The following is a 15661-nucleotide window of genomic DNA, read 5'->3' on the forward strand; positions in this document are numbered from 1 at the left end:
TCTCTCCTGAACTTGTCAGACTCTCTTTGTCGCCCCCGGAGGGATTAATAAAGTTCTCTGAATTGAATTTATTTTGTGTTTTAAAGTTTGTGAGCTTACATCAACATGAACTAAATTAATTGCTCTGAGAGGAAGTCGTTATCCTTGGAGCTATGACTGCAGCCTTCGACCGCCAGGACCCAATCACACTCACACACACTCACACACTCACACACACTCACACACTCACACACTCACACACACTCACACACTCACACACTCCATCATCAGAATCCTCCCAGGTGGGCAGCATGAGCAGAAAACACACCTCACGTCCCTGCTCTGCTCCCTCAAGCTGCTCCTCCATTTCCTCTCCCAGCTGGATTCCAATTATGTCCTTTCTCATTAAAGCTCAGAGAACAGGAAGTCATATAACATAACTGTTTTCTTTTTTATTAGCATCCAACCGTTCTGCCTCCTCCTCCGCCTCCTCCTCCTCCTCCGCCCTAACAACGTCTCTGTTTTCACACAGGCGGCGTTTTAATCTGAGCGAGTAAACAACACACCTTGTTTATGATCTGCTGTTTGTTTATTGTTCCTCCATGATCAGGCCGTTCTGTCTCACAAAGTGGAGACTATAAAATATCCCCAGACGCAATAATCTATCTGCTTCTCTGATATTATATTACCTCGCCAGCCTCGCCGTATACCGCCGACCTGTTTATGAAATACGGCGCGGTTTCATGGAGTGCTTTGTTTGTCAAGTAAAAACCACCACAGTGAATCAAAGTGTGGGTTTATGAAAAGCTGCTGAGGAGAGAAACTTTCCTCAGAATCCAGACTCGTTGAGGAAACGCCGTCAGGTGTTTGTTTAGTGGTTTCAGCCGACAGATGAGGCGTAAAGAGAAGATATGAACGTTCAGAGTCGATCAGTTTTACAGTGGAAACAGAGGAATGTGTGCACAGCTGAAAACAGAGAGACAACACAACATCTGAGTTTCATTAGAGTGCATCCTGTTTTCATTTATCTTCATTAATGTTGACTCTCTGACCCGCCTCTACTCCATCCACCAGCTTCCTCCTCCCTCTCTCTTCTCAAACTCAATTCATCTTAGAGCAATTTAACAGCTTATTAAAATACACTTACTTAGTCTTTATAGAGTCTGAATCTCACCCTGACTTTGTTAGAGTGTGATTATTCCCCAGCGGTTTAAGCGTGCGCCCCGTGTACAGAGGCTACAGTCCTCATGCCAACGGTCCCTGGTTCTTTGGACTCCCAACCTCAACTGTTTGCTGCTCCCTATACTTCCTGTCTTTCTGCAGCTGTCCTTCAATAAAGGCAAATCAAAAATGACAACTGGCCAAAAATAAAACTTTGAAAACAATTAAATGTTTTTTTTAATTGAATGATTAAATTCAATTATTATTCACGGAAAGTAAGAAGGAAAACAGGAGAGAAAGAAGGAAGGAAGGAAGTAAAGCAAGAAGAAAGGAAAGAAGGAAGGAAGGAAGTAAAGTAAAAAGAAAGGAAAGAAGGAAGGAAGGAAGGAAAGTAAAAAGAAAGGAAAGAAGGAAGGAAGGAAGGAAAGTAAAAAGACAGGAAAGAAGGCAGGAAGGAAACAAGGTAAGAATGAAAAGATGGAAGGAAGGAAAGAAAGATAAATACAAGGAAGGAAATAAGGAAAGTAAGAAGGAAGGAAGGAAGGAAGGAAAGCAAGAAGAAAGAAAAAGATGGAAGGAAGGAAAGAAAGATTGTAAAAGGGAAAGAATAAAAGAAGGAAAGAAGGAAGGAAAGAAGAGCATGAAGGAAAGAACAAATGAAGGATAGAATGAAGAAGGGAAAGTAAGAGAAAAAGATGGAAGGAAGGAAAGAAAGAATGTAAAAGGGAAAGAAGAAAGGAAGGACAGTAGGAAGGACAGATAGAGGGAAGGAAAGGAAGAAGAAAGGAAATAATGTAAGAAGGCAAGTAGGAAGGAAAGAATGAAAGAAATATTTAAAGAAGGAAAGTAGGAAGGAAAGAAGGAAGGAAGCGAAGTAAGAAGGGAAGAACGAAGGAAGCGCAGGAAGGAGGAAAGAACGAAGGAAGCGAAGGAAGAAGGAAAAAAAGAAGGAAGCGCAGGAAGGAGGAAAGAACGAAGGAAGCGAAGGAAGAAGGAAAGAACGAAGGAAGCGCAGGAAGAAGGAAAGAACAAAGGAAGGAAGGAAAGTAGGAAGGAAAGAAGTAAGAAGGAAAGAATGAAGGAAGGAAGTAAGAGGGAAGGAAGGAAGGAAGGAAGCAAGCAAGTAAAGTAAGAGGGAGGGAAGGAAGGAAGGAAGGAAGTAAAGTAAGAGGGAGGGAAGGAAGGAAGGAAGGAAGGAAGGAAGGAAGGAAGGAAGGAAGGAAGGAAGGAAGGAAGGAAGTAAAATAAGAGGGAGGGAAGGAAGGAAGGAAGGAAGTCAAGTAAGAGGGAGGGAAGGAAGGAAGGAAGGAAGGAAACGCCTCTACTTATTATTCCTTATTATCTGACCTCCCATAAAGCATGTCTGTAAAGAGAGACGTTCTGCACAGACTGTTTTTAGTCCCAGTCTGTAAACATGATGATCCACCCTGTAAACACGTGTTCATATTTACATGTATGAATAAAATCTGAAGTCCTGGTGTAAATACTTCATCTTGTTTTTTTCTGCAGTAGTTCCTCGTCCTTGGCTCGAGGATATGTGAGCCGAGCCTCCACCTTCACCTCCTCCACCTCCACCGAGGAGCTGACCCCGGACCACACCTCTCTGGACTCTGTAGCCGACAGCGGCCGAGGCAGCTGGACCTCCTGCTCCTCCAACTCCCACGACTCCTTCCAGAGCCTCCCCGCCTCCTCCTGCCGGCCCTGGGACCACGGCATCCACGGACACCCTCTCTCCCTCCCGCACACGCACCTGGGCGGCTTCAAGCACACTCAGCTGGCCGGGCCCATCGCGGAGGTGGACTCCTCTGCTGCGGCCGCTCCCTCCTGGGCTCAAGAGGACTCTTCTTCTGTCAAGCATCACTCCAGAGACTCCAGCTCGGATCTGTCCAATCAGTCGCGGCAGAGCTGGGCGTCGTCCAGCTCGCTGTCGGACACCTACGAGGGGAATTATGGGACGATAAAGCGGCGAAACACCTCGGAGAACACTTCCTCGCCCACCAACGAGGAAGGAGGGCAAAGCACAGATCCGGTCTACAAAACGGTGACGTCAAGCACAGAGAAGGGCCTGATAGGTGAGGGCTCGGGCTCAGAGTTTGACTCCCTGTAAACACAGAGACAGCGGTCCAATCAGCTGCTGTCGCTGCGTGTTTAAGGATCTGCTGAGGGGGGAGAGGAGGTTAGATAGTGTGTAGATAACAGACAGGAGGGTCTCTTATTTAAAGTCATCAGGAGCAGAGCTGTAGATTCAGAGTTACTGCAGCTCTCTGTAGCTGGATGATCTGATACAGAGAGTCCTGTTTGAGGTCTCAGACTGAGACTTCAGACAGGACTCAGAGTCAGGCTCAATCTGAGCGTCTACAGGAGCAGGGAGGAACTTATCTTTAGTTTACTGATTAAATATAAGACTTTACATTTCTGTAGTGTTGTGAGGACATGTCTTTATTCTTAGAGTAGAAGAGGAAGAGAGGAGGGATCCAAGCAAACCGTCTGATGTCTTTCTGAACTTTCTGATAATCGATCAATCGTTTGAGTTGATCCTTCCAGCTTCACAAACATTAGAGTTTGATGTTTGACTTTAAACTGAAGTTTGTCAAACTTTATAATTCAGATCTGGATTTCTTCTTGAACCCTTTAAGAACCGAACGATTAATCCATTATTGTGTTGATGACCTGATTGATGATGAAGTCTCATGAGCGTCAGCGTCAGTCTGTCTGTATCCGCCGCGCGTCATCTCATCCGCCTGATTTGTTCCTTTTGGTTTCCCACTCTTTGAAGCATGATCAGTTTGTTGTGTTGGTGATCGATCACATTGATTTCATTTCACATTATTATCTTTGATTTCTCCTCCACCTTTCACAACTCCCCACATCCCTCCTTTTGTTGCTCCTCCTCCTCCTCATCCCTCACTCCCCTTCTTCTTCGCTCCATCCTTTTTCTTTTGACTTCACCTCCATCCAGTGTACTGTATCACTTCCCCTGCCAAGGATGAGCGTTACCGAGCTCCCCCTCCCACCCCTCCAGGCTACCAGGGTCTGGCTCTGGGGGATCTGGGCCTCACAGACGGAGTAGTAGGAGGACCTGGAGGTCTCCCCAGGCCTCCTCACCTCAGACCTCCAGACTACAGCGTGGCGCTGCAGAGGAGCAAACTCCTGCAGAGCCCCGGAGCGGCGGGGAGTCTGGCCGAGGCTCGGAGGCTGGCTGCTAACCAGGGCCTCTCTAGACCACCCAGCATCTGCCTCCCGACTCAGGAGCTGGCTGACAGCGAGGAGGGTAGGTCTCGAGTCTCAAACAAGTCTGTAACACCATCAGCCTCAAATAAGGGGAGTTACGTTTGACCACAGAGCGGATACAAGAAGAAGAAGAAGAAGAAGAACAGACTGAGCAGACAGAATTATATAAAACAAAGAGGGAAAGAACGAAGGAAGGAAGGAAAGTAAGAGGGAAGAAAAGAAGGAAGGATTAAAAGGAAGGAAAGCAAGATGAAAGGAAAGAGTAAGAAGGAAGGAAGGATAACAGGAGAGAAAGAAGGAAAGTAAGAGGGAAGGAAATAAGGACAGTAAAGAGGAAGGACAGTAAGAAGAAAAACAGGAGAGTAAGAGGGAAGGAAATAAGGAAAGTAAGAAGGAAGGAAATAAGGAAAGTAAGAAGGAAGGAAGGAAGGAAGGAAGGGAAGTCAGAGGGAAGGTAAGAAGGAAGGAAGGAAAGTCAGAGGAAGGTAAGAAAGAAGGAAAACAGGAGAGAAAGAATGAGAAAGTAAATACAAGGAAGGAAATAAGGAAAGTAAGAAGGAAGGAAGGAAGGAAAGAAGGAAAGTAAGAAGGAAGGAAGGAAAGCAAGAAGAAAGGAAATAAGGAAAGTAAGAAGGAAGGAAGGAAAGTAAGAAGGAAGGAAGGAAGGAAAGCAAGAAGAAAGGAAGGAAGGAAAGTAAGAAGGAAGGAAGGAAGGAAAGCAAGAAGAAAGGAAGGAAGGAAAGTAAGAAGGAAGGAAGGAAGGAAAGTAAGAAGGAAGGAAGGAAAGCAAGAAGAAAGGAAGGAAGGAAAGTACGAAGGAAAACGGGAGAAAGAAGGAAAGTAAGAAGGAAGGAAGGAAAGCAAGAAGAAAGGAAAGAAGGAAAGTAAGAAGGAAAACAGGAAAGAAAGAAGGATGGAAGGAGAGCAAGAAGAAAGGAAGGAAGGAAAGTAAGAAGGAAAACAGGAAAGAAAGAAGGATGGAAGGAGAGCAAGAAGAAAGGAAAGAAGGAAAGTAAGAAGGAAGGAAGGAAGGAAGGAAAGAAAGCAAGAAGAAAGGAAAGTAGGAAGGAAGGAAAGAAAGCAAGAAGAAAGGAAAGTAGGAAGGAAGGAAAGTAGCAGGGAAGGAAGGAAAGAAGGAAAGTGAGCTCAGAGTCTGACTCTTCTTTTGAATCCAGGTCTCTGTCAGAGTCCCCGACGTCTCTGCAGTGAGGAGTCACTTCCTGTTTTTGTTTATGAAGTGTTTGTTAATAAAGTTTTTCACTCTCAGTAAAGATCTTTAAAATGAAATCATAAAGTTTCAAACTGAAGGAAGATTTTAATCTGATTTTGATGAATAGATAATAACACACGTTATTTACTCCTGAACTAAAGATATAAACTGTTTATAGATCATATTTATATTTCCTGTCTCTTATTGAGGTCAAAGGTCATCACAGCATTCATATTATCCCAGTCTCTGAGTTTATAAACTTCCTGTCAAACCTCCTCTCCTCTCCTCTCTTCCAGATGAACAAGTGTCTGCAGTTTAAACACGCTGAGTTCACACCCGGACCAACAGCTGATGATGAGCAGGCTCCGGACTGAGCAGCACGCCTGTCTTCATCACGTATCAGAGCACACTTCACAAACGGACCATGATGCACCTGTGTCTGTGACCCCGAGGAGGAGGAGGAGAGTCAGTTTGACCTCACTGCTCCTCCCAGGACTCGTACAATCATCTCTTTTTAAACCCAAACAGAGAACGATGTGAGACTCTTTTTAACGACTCAGAGAAAGATGGCCGACAGACTCAACAGAAGGAGGAGCGACCTTAAGAAGTCGCCCTCCTCAGAAACAGACCGTTACCTCCATTTTTGCGCTCTAAGCTCTCGCGTCTGAGTCCGATCTGCAGTTTTCCTTTCCCAGCTTCAGGAAGTTTTACAGATCTTCTTTTCTTTGCATCTCTGAGCTCCTGATGTGTTTCTGTGAGGACCGAGAGGACGAGCGGACAAAGGGATCTGAAGCAGGACTCGCTCTTTATGTTTCATGACAAACATTCACACGTGTGGATTTATTTTAAATTTAATTCAGCTGATTTTTCTCAAAGGAAGAGAATCGTTGACGAATAAGAGAGAGGAAGCAGATTTGAATATTTCAGGGTTTGTTATCGGCCCTCGCACTGATCATGTAAACAACACGAATCAAACCACGACCACGCCGCAGGAAAAACAACTTCAGCTCCTCCATCAGGCTGAATATTCACAGAGGAAGCTCCTCCACGTGTTTCACTCCTGATCCTAAATTTAACTCTTTAAGCGCCAGAGCACACGTCTGTTTGTGTTCACGAGTAGGGATGTAAGGATACACTCAACACACAATTTCATTCCCTCAAGATTCTTCAAGAAAACTCAAAATGTAAAGAACTTTTATTTTAATTCAATCCTCAGATACGGACAGTTGCAGTATATATTTGTTCTCTTATATTTCTTTGTAAACAAAGTCATCCTTCTTCATTTTTAAGGTGTGTTGGAACTCAAATTAAACCTCTGCACACTTTTTTTCAGCAACTAAAATCACCGTACAAAAATATCTTGTTGGAGAACTTCAGAACAATTCTAGAGAAATGGAAAGTGAACGATTCCCAAATGAAAGAGTTAAATATTAAAACAAATGAGGTCAATCTCTTTAAATTAGGGATGCACATTTCAAGTATTTTCCATGATCGATCTTTGGAAATGTTAACGATCATCATCACGGGGGGAGCAGTCCAAGCAAATTGACCCAGACCTCCCTCTCCCCTGCAACACTTTCCACCTCCTCCTGGGGAATCCTGAGGCGATCCCAGACCAGTTCAATTCAAAAAACTTTATTTGTCCCTGCAACTTAAGGCAAGTATGAGCTGCATTGAATACAAAAAACAGACACTTAAATTATAATAATAATAATAATAATGCATTTTATTTATAGGCGCCTTTCTTGGCACTCAAGGTCACCTTACAACATTAAAAACAAACAGAGTTTAAATAACAAACAGGAAATAAAACACAGTTTAAAAAGTCTTAAGTGAATGGACAGAGGAGCTGTGGTCAGATGGAGTGAGCCAGTTTAAACAGATGAGTTTTGAGCTGGGGAGCAGATCGACTGAAGGCTCTGCTCCCCATGGTGACAAGGTGAGCAGGGGGGGACAGTGAGGTGGATGGAGGAGGGGGATCTAAGGGTGCGGACGGGTGTACTGTAAAAAAGAGAGAAAATAGTTCTACAAAAAAACAACAAAGACCAGGAGGGTGATATAATCCCTCCACCGCGTTCTGGGTCCAACCCGGGGGCCTTCTCCCAGTTGGACATACCTGGAACACCTCTAAAGGGAGGCGTCCTCATCAGATGCCTGAACCACCTCAGCTGACTCCTTTCAACATGGAGGAGCAGCAGCTCTACTCCAAGCTCCCTCTGGATGCTCCTCGCTTGTATCCATAAGACAAGCTGCTGAAATGAGTTTTGAGCGATTGATTGTGAACAATCATTATAGTTGAATCAGTAAAAACATGTGAACGTTTTCCATGTTAAAAATAATGCCTTATGGGTTATTTCCCCCTAAATCAGATGTTCCCTTCTGACACAGTGAATATTACTGACTGTATTAAAGCTAAATCACTATTAGAGCAGGCTGATAAATAACCTCTGTGGACACATGGTCATAGAGTGAAGACTCAGACTACAACATGTGGATCTACTGCAACAGGACGACTGAACAGGATCAGATTCTGGACTCACAGGGTCCAGTTTTCTCGTTCTTACTGAGAGAAATAAACATTTAAACGTGGTCAGGTGTCAGCCGGGAGCGCAACCGGGTCAGAATCAGTCCGGCGGTCTGGCGGAGAAAGAAAGCGCTCGTGGAGACCTGTCACTCAGCTGAGCGTCTCCACTGTGAGCAACACCTTCAGTCAGCTGATTCTGAAACATGCTTTAAACTTCAAACACCTCCACTCAGCGAGGGAGGAGAGAGCAGAGCAAGAGACTTCATGATGTTGAACAAGCAGAGTATAATGCAGATAGCGCCCTCTACTGGTTAAAAATAATATTCAGTTACATGTAGCGTATTGTCAGATATTAAGATATGAAAATATTTTAAATTGTATCTAATGACCTTGATAATTAGATTTGATTACATTTAATAATTTGGATCAGTCTCTGTTATTATATCTAAAATCATCTGACATCATCTGAAATCATTTATGAGTTCTTCACAGCTAAAAGAAACTTTTGGGGAAATTAAATGTGACACCTTTATCGTCCCTGGTCCCATTTGGTGAAGGAGGCATGACATTCCACACATCTGGGGTCAAAAAGTGGGTCTGGACAGAGAGCATCGTCCAGAGCATGAGAACCGCCCCACCTCAGGTCGGTATAGGGAGATTACCTTGCAGTTAATTACCATACTAAGTGGTTGAACTGTCACTTTAATGGCTTCAAGTCCATCTCGGGGTTATCATGTTGTTTACCCCAAGTGGTCAGTTCCCTGTCTGTGTTCCTTATCTGACCATGTCCCGGGTCATTCAAGGAAGAGGTGCTCCTCTCCTCCTGTCCTTCTGCTACATACAAATCATGTTGAATTGATTTTAATCCACACGTATTTGTATTGATTTTTCACCGTCTTGAGATATATCCTTACATCCCTACTCTGTGTCCCGCTCTCCGCCCCCTCCGCCGCCCCGGCCGCCTCTCTTATTGCTCGTTCAGTCTGACTCGAGGTACTTTAGCGGCATGCTGCCTCCTGGATGTTCTATAAAAAACTGTATTATAACTTCTTTTTAATGAGCTGAAGAACAAACGCCTCGCTGCTTCCTGTAGAGCCGAACGTGGTTATTGCAGCAGCCATCATAAAAGGATGAATTAGCACACACACACACACTTACACACACACACTTACACACACAGAATAAATGACAGTGTTTACAGGTTTTGTTTACAGTGTTTATTAGAGCAGTTGTTTATTGATTTAGGAGCTGAGATGTGGACGCGTGACGCTCCAGCTTTATTTGACCTTGTAAATTTGTTCATACCGCCGCAGGAATGTGAGACTTTAACTCCATGCTCACGCTGAACCTCTCACATCCCTGTCTTTTGCTTCTTATTTAAAAGAAGGAGAGTTCAGGTTCTGTATTCACGCCTGGCTTGCGTCTCCTTTTTGTGGAATATTTAAAGGATTAGCTTGAAACGTGTTCATCTGTCAGGTTTGTACATTCTGAGTCACGCTTTGGGAACGTCTCTGCAGAGCTGCAGCGTGTAACTGGAACCTCCTCCTGTCCTCCTCCTCCTCCTCCTCCTCCTCCTCCTCCTCGTCCGTCTCGCTCTCTGTGACGCTTCTTTTTGATGTTCCCGCCACACAAAGACTTGAAATGATCGATGCTAATATATACACGGCATATATATGAATTTATACATCTATTTTTGTTGTTGTTTCTTTGCCATAACTTAAGATGATCATGTATAGATGAGAACAGAGAGTCCTCTATAAAAAGGCTATTTTTGAATATTTTGTTATAAGAAATAATCCAAGGTTGTGATCGCCCCACGTCCGTCTTCGGGCCGGAGTCTTTTAAGGAACTTCTTCTTCTTCTCTGGTTTTCTTTGAGTCTTGTTTTCTCTCCTCACACTCTCTGTTGTTGGTGCCATTTCTGCTCCGTCTATAACTGTAACTGCTGCTGTGTGTTGGGATGACTGCGTGTGTGTGTGTGTGTGTGTGTTGTGGTGTTAGAATCATCATAGCGTTTTCTTTTAAAGGTGACATATCATGCAAAATCAACTTTTTAATGGTTCTCTTCCTGAAATATGTGTCCCTGTCTACAAACCCCCTGAGAATGTAAAAGACTCCATTCTGCCCCTGTTCTGATTTCTCCACCTTTCTGTAAATGTGTGCTGAAACCAGCCGTTTCAGTTTTCAGTGTTTTTCATACGTCACAACGCCATCCGGTCTGTAACAGGAAGTCAGAGCTCGGAGCTTGTTCAGCCCATAGACTGTATAAAATACAACTCAACCCCTCCTCTGTTTTTCATTCCCTGCACACATGTGTGCTAACAAGGAGCTTAGGAGGGAGGCATGCTAGTTGTAGGCTGTCTTAATAAACACAAAGGTCGCTTTGACTCCCCACGTCTGCAGATTTGAAGATCTAGTGGATGATTTTTATTTTCCATGGAAAAGTGCTAGTGCTAGTTAGCATAGCCACATAGCTACATACTGACAAATAAAACAACAAGAAACACTAAATCTGTGACCAATGGTTCAGAAAGGTCCTGCTGCAGGCGCCTCTCCGTCAGGATCAGATTCTGGATCAGATTCAGAGGGTTGAAGTAACGCGGGTCTGTGAGCAGCCAACATGTAAACATTAGATCAACGTGCCGGACAGCCGAGGCCACACCCACTTCCTGAGGGGGCGTGGTCAGAGAGCTTATTCTCATTTAAAGGCACAGACACAGAAAACAGCCTGTTCTGAGCAGGGCTGAAAAAGAGGGGTTTACAGGCAGACCAGAATCTGATTTCAAAGTGTTTTTATGAGCATAAACTTTAAAGACATGTTTTGAGGACCTCTTAGACCAATATATGTTGATGAAAAAGAGCGTAATATGTCACCTTTAAACCAGTTCTGATCTGCTCGTACTGAGAGGCTCACAGTCACTCTGCAGTGAGCGCTCTCCTCAGTTTGCAGCTTGGGTCGCTCCTGCAGATCGTCTGAGCGCTCGCGTCTCTTCGTTCTGTTCCACGAGGCGCTTTTATTCAGATCGAGAGAACTTCTTGAAGCTCTTATATCTCAGTCTGTTTGATCGATGACGCCTGAACTCAGCAGGACTTTGTTCCTCCTCTCATGGACTCACTTCGTCCACTGTGACTCTCTCTCTCCCCGCCCCTCTCTCTTTGACTTTTCAAAAACAAAAGTAGAAATGTTGATACAGACTGAATCAGGAATTCACAACTCCTCTTTTTTTTTGCACAACTGTACTCCTCAGAATCTGAAACCACCTGTCAGTATTAGTTTCCTGCATGGATGATGCATAAAGAAGCCGGCCTGTGGAGCGTGCATGGCGCAGATTTTAAGTCTGAGCTTTTTATTCCCTGACACCGCCTCAGAGCTTCCCCTCCTGCACATTCATCCTGTTTCCACGTTTCCAAATGAAGGAAACAGAATTTATTTCCTCTCGTCCTCTCGTCACTAAAACATTCTTCTTCTTTAACTTTCATTAAGCAGCGTCCTCCTCCTCCTCGGCTGCAGGTTTCATGGAGGATCTGTCAGTGAGCAGCTCATCAGTGTTTAACACCTTCGATCTCACCTCTCGTCTTTTTATCTCCCCTCCTCCTCCTCCCTCCGTGTCCGGCCGTGTTACCTGGAATGCAATAAGAGAGATGTGAATGTGTTTTATGTCGACATCTTTTGGCATTACAGCAGAAATGCACAACAATAAGCTTGGATGTGTTGAGTGTGCTGCACAATCTGTACAGAGGTGTTATTATTATTATTATTATTATTGACTTGGTCTGTGGCTTCGAGTTTGCTTCACACTTCTCATAGCTGTCGTAACTTATGTCTTTTAGAAAGACAACATGGTTTCTGCTCGTACGCTTTTTATGTATTTTTTACGAGTGACTGTAAATAGTTGTTATATTTTTGTTTAAGAGAATGTTTAAAAAGGAAAAAAAGACCTTTTATTTCTCCAAGTCTACTGATATGAATTTGGACGATGAATAAAATGTAAAGCAGAAAACGTTTCCTGTTTTTTATTCACAGCTGAGACTTCGCTAACCTTCCCTGACCTGTGGGATTATTGTGCAGGCTTCATGTTGTGAAATGTGAGATTCTGTTTCCTCTTCAGGCGTCTGAACCATAGACTGTAAAAAATATGGACGTAGTATCCGTGACGTCACCCATCTGTTTCTGAAGAGCTGTTTTGAGACCAATCGGCTGCGGCAGCCATATTGCTTCTGTCGAGCCAGTGTGACGTAAAGAGGCGGGCTTTGAGCCTCCTAGCCAACAGCTGCAGTGTCCCTGCAGGCAGCTGTGCCTCTCATTGGAAGACTGGTAATCTCAATATCTTCGAAATTGCCGAATTAGAAAAAAGTTCACCCCCCTCACAGTGAGAGGACGTCGAGAAATTAGCTATTCAGACTACACTCATCTTTTGTACCAGGCTGTAAACATGTTTATTAATGCTGCAAAGATCGTCTTTTCCCCATTCATGTGTATGTGACTTCCAGTACTTCCGGAGCCAGCCTCAAGCGGATCCTCGATGAACTGCAGCTTCTAACACTTCCGCATTGGACTCATATTTTTAGACCGGAGGTTGCCGCTTGGTCTGAACGGAGGAATAAAACTCCTTCCTGTGCCTGAAAACTGACGTCAGACCAGAGAGCTCTTTGTAGGAAAGACGTCCACTCTACAATGTTTGTACGCTACCTCAGAAAGCTACGTTGCTGTCAGATAATCCATATTTAAATATCTTGATGGATATACTCAGGATTTATTTAATATTTAATAAGACTTATATAAGTACTTTTCTAAGTGCTCAAAGTCAAACATGGAAATAAAAAGTCAATAAAATAAAAAACAGAGATGTGGAGGGAGCAGAGATCATGTGGTGATGAGAGCCGAATGAATGTAGCGGCGACGTCGTAGAAGTCTCTTTTTATTTCTCATTGCAGCAATGATTCCAGAGCGAGAGGCGTTTGGTGATTGAAGGAAGTCGGGACTAACCACAGCGCTGCAGATGGAGGACGAGCCACACTGTCCCCAGGTTAAAGGCTGTGTCTTAAAGGTGACATATCATGCAAAATTGACTTTTTAATGGTTCTCTACCTGAAATATGTGTTCCTGTCTACAAACCCCCCTAAAGTAAAAGAATCCATTCTGCCCCTGTTCTGATTTCTCCACCTTTCTGTAAATGTGTGCTGAAACCAGCCGTTTCAGACTTCAGTGTTTTTGTTACGTAACAACAATATCCGGTCTGTCACGGAGTCAGAGCTCGGAGCTTGTTCAGCCCATAGACTGTATAAAATACAACTCAACCCCTCCTCCGTTTTTCATTACCTGCACACATGTGTGCTAACAAGGAGCTTAGGAGGGAGGCATGCTAGTTGTAGGCTGTCTTAATAAACACAAAGGTCGGTTTGACTCCCCACGTCTGCAGATTTGAAGATCTAGTGGATGATTTTTATTTATCATGGATAAGTGCTAGCGCTAGTTAGCATAGCTACATAGCTACATGTCCTAGCTGTAGCTGTGTACCAAGACACACGTCGACATACTGACAAATAAAACAACAAGAAACACAGAATCTGTGACCAATGGTTCAGAAAGGTCCTGCTGCCTTTCTGGCAGAGGTCGGTTTGACTCCCCACGTCTGCAGATTTGAAGATCTAGTGGATGATTTTTATTTATCATGGATAAGTGCTAGCACTAGTTAGCATAGCCACATAGCTACATGTTGGTAGCTGTGTACCAAGACACACGTCTACATACCGACAAATAAAACAACAAGAAACACTAAATCTGTGACCAATGGTTCAGAAAGGTCCTGCTGCAGGCGCCTCTCCGTCAGGATCAGATTCAGAGGGTTGAAGTAACGCTGGTCTCTGAGCAGCCGTGTATATTCAGCCAACATGTAAACATTAGATCAACGTGCTGGAGAGCCGAGGCACATCCACTTCCGGAGGGGGCGTGGTCAGAGAGAAAACAGAGTGTTCTGAGGAGGGCTGAAGAAGAGGGTTTTTCAGGCAGACCAAAATCTGATCTCAAAGTGTTTTTTTGAGCATAAACTTTAAAGACATGTTTTGGGGACCTCTTAGACCAATATATGTTGATGAAAAAAGCGTGATATGTCACCTTTAAAGCTTGGGTTGGGGTCCCACCCCTTCTTGATTCCGATTGGTCGGTCATAGTGAATTGACATTGATGATGGGGCCGTGTTCTGAAAGTTGAACCGTTTTCAAATGAAAGCGCTGAGTCAAAAAACTCAGTTGAAGTTTAGGACACTGAATCACGTTGGGTTTGAATAGAGAACATGCAGCACAGAGAAAACAGCGTTATTGGACACGGCATCTTAAAATGTTCTCCTCTTTCAAATTTGCTTTTATTTTGAAAATGCAAAAGCCATTGTTATGCACTAAACCGATCACTTCCTGTTAGGGGTGTAACGATTCTTTTTAACAGCGATTCGATTCGTATCATGATTCGTGGTTGCCGATATGATTAAAGGACGATATCGGTTCATTTAGAACGATTCGATCTGAAACGATTCAGTAACTTCTTAGTCGATGTCCGGAAGGCCAAATTGCCGAGCACAGATTGATGTAGTCGGATCATAGGAATATAAATCGATACATCAATCTTGCAGAAGAATCGTTACACCCCTACTTCCTGTATTTGTTGCGTTCCTTTTCCAGTAGAATCTGCGGTTTGTAAATTTGTTTCTTGTAGAAATGTTCCTTCTCTTTAAAGAGTTTCTGATTTTGTAAATGTATTTTGGTCTGGGTAAAAGTGTTTAAAGTCATTTTGTTTTATAAAATGTTAAAGGTGACATATCATGCAAAATTTACATTTTAATGGTTCTCTACCTGAAATCTGTGTCCCTGTCTACAAACCCCCCAAGAATGAAAAGACTCCATTCTGCCCCTGTTCTGATTTCTCCACCTTTCTGTAAATGTGTGCTGAAACCAGCCGTTTCAGACTTCTGTGTTTTTGTTACGTAACAACAATATCCGGTCTGTAACAGGAAGTCAGAGCTCGGAGCTTGTTCAGCCCATAGACTGTATAAAATACAACTCAACCCCTCCTCCGTTTTTCATTACCTGCACACATGTGTGCTTACAAGGAGCTTAGGAGGGAGGCATGCTAGTTGTAGGCTGTCTTAATAAACACAAAGGTCGCTTTGACTCCCCACGTCTGCAGATTTGAAGATCTAGTGGATGATTTTTATTTATCATGGATAAGTGCTAGCGCTAGTTAGCATAGCCACATAGCTACATGTCCTAGCTGTAGCTGTGTACCAAGACACACATCGACATACTGACAAATAAAACAATAAGAAACACAGAATCTGTGACCAATCCTTCAGAAAAGGTCCTGCTGCCTTTCTGGCAGAGGTCGGTTTGACTCCCCACGTCTGCAGATTTGAAGATCTAGTGGATGATTTTTAGTTTTCATGGAAAAGTGCTAGCGCTAGTTAGCATAGCCACATAGCTACATGTTGGTAGCTGTGTACCAAGACACACGTCGACATACTGACAAATAAAACAACAAGAAACACTAAATCTGTGACCAATGGT

At 43.6% G+C, this 15661-nt stretch overlaps 1 protein-coding gene across 1 annotated transcript in view; it reads left to right on the plus strand.

Annotated features, from left to right (window-relative positions):
- Nucleotides 1–12105, plus strand: part of LOC117809618 (rap guanine nucleotide exchange factor 6-like) — a 33971-nt gene extending 21866 nt beyond the window's left edge. The window contains exons 11-13 of the mRNA XM_034679057.1: nt 2650–3212; nt 4100–4411; nt 5878–12105. Coding sequence (XP_034534948.1) covers nt 2650–3212; nt 4100–4411; nt 5878–5900 — 898 coding nt within the window. The 3' untranslated portion in view covers nt 5901–12105. The remainder of the gene's footprint in view (nt 1–2649; nt 3213–4099; nt 4412–5877) is intronic.
- The last annotated feature ends 3556 nt before the right edge of the window (nt 12106–15661 follow it).

The sequence above is a fragment of the Notolabrus celidotus genome, unplaced genomic scaffold (genome assembly GCF_009762535.1).
Source record: "Notolabrus celidotus isolate fNotCel1 unplaced genomic scaffold, fNotCel1.pri scaffold_305_arrow_ctg1, whole genome shotgun sequence".
Taxonomy (NCBI): domain Eukaryota; kingdom Metazoa; phylum Chordata; class Actinopteri; order Labriformes; family Labridae; genus Notolabrus; species Notolabrus celidotus.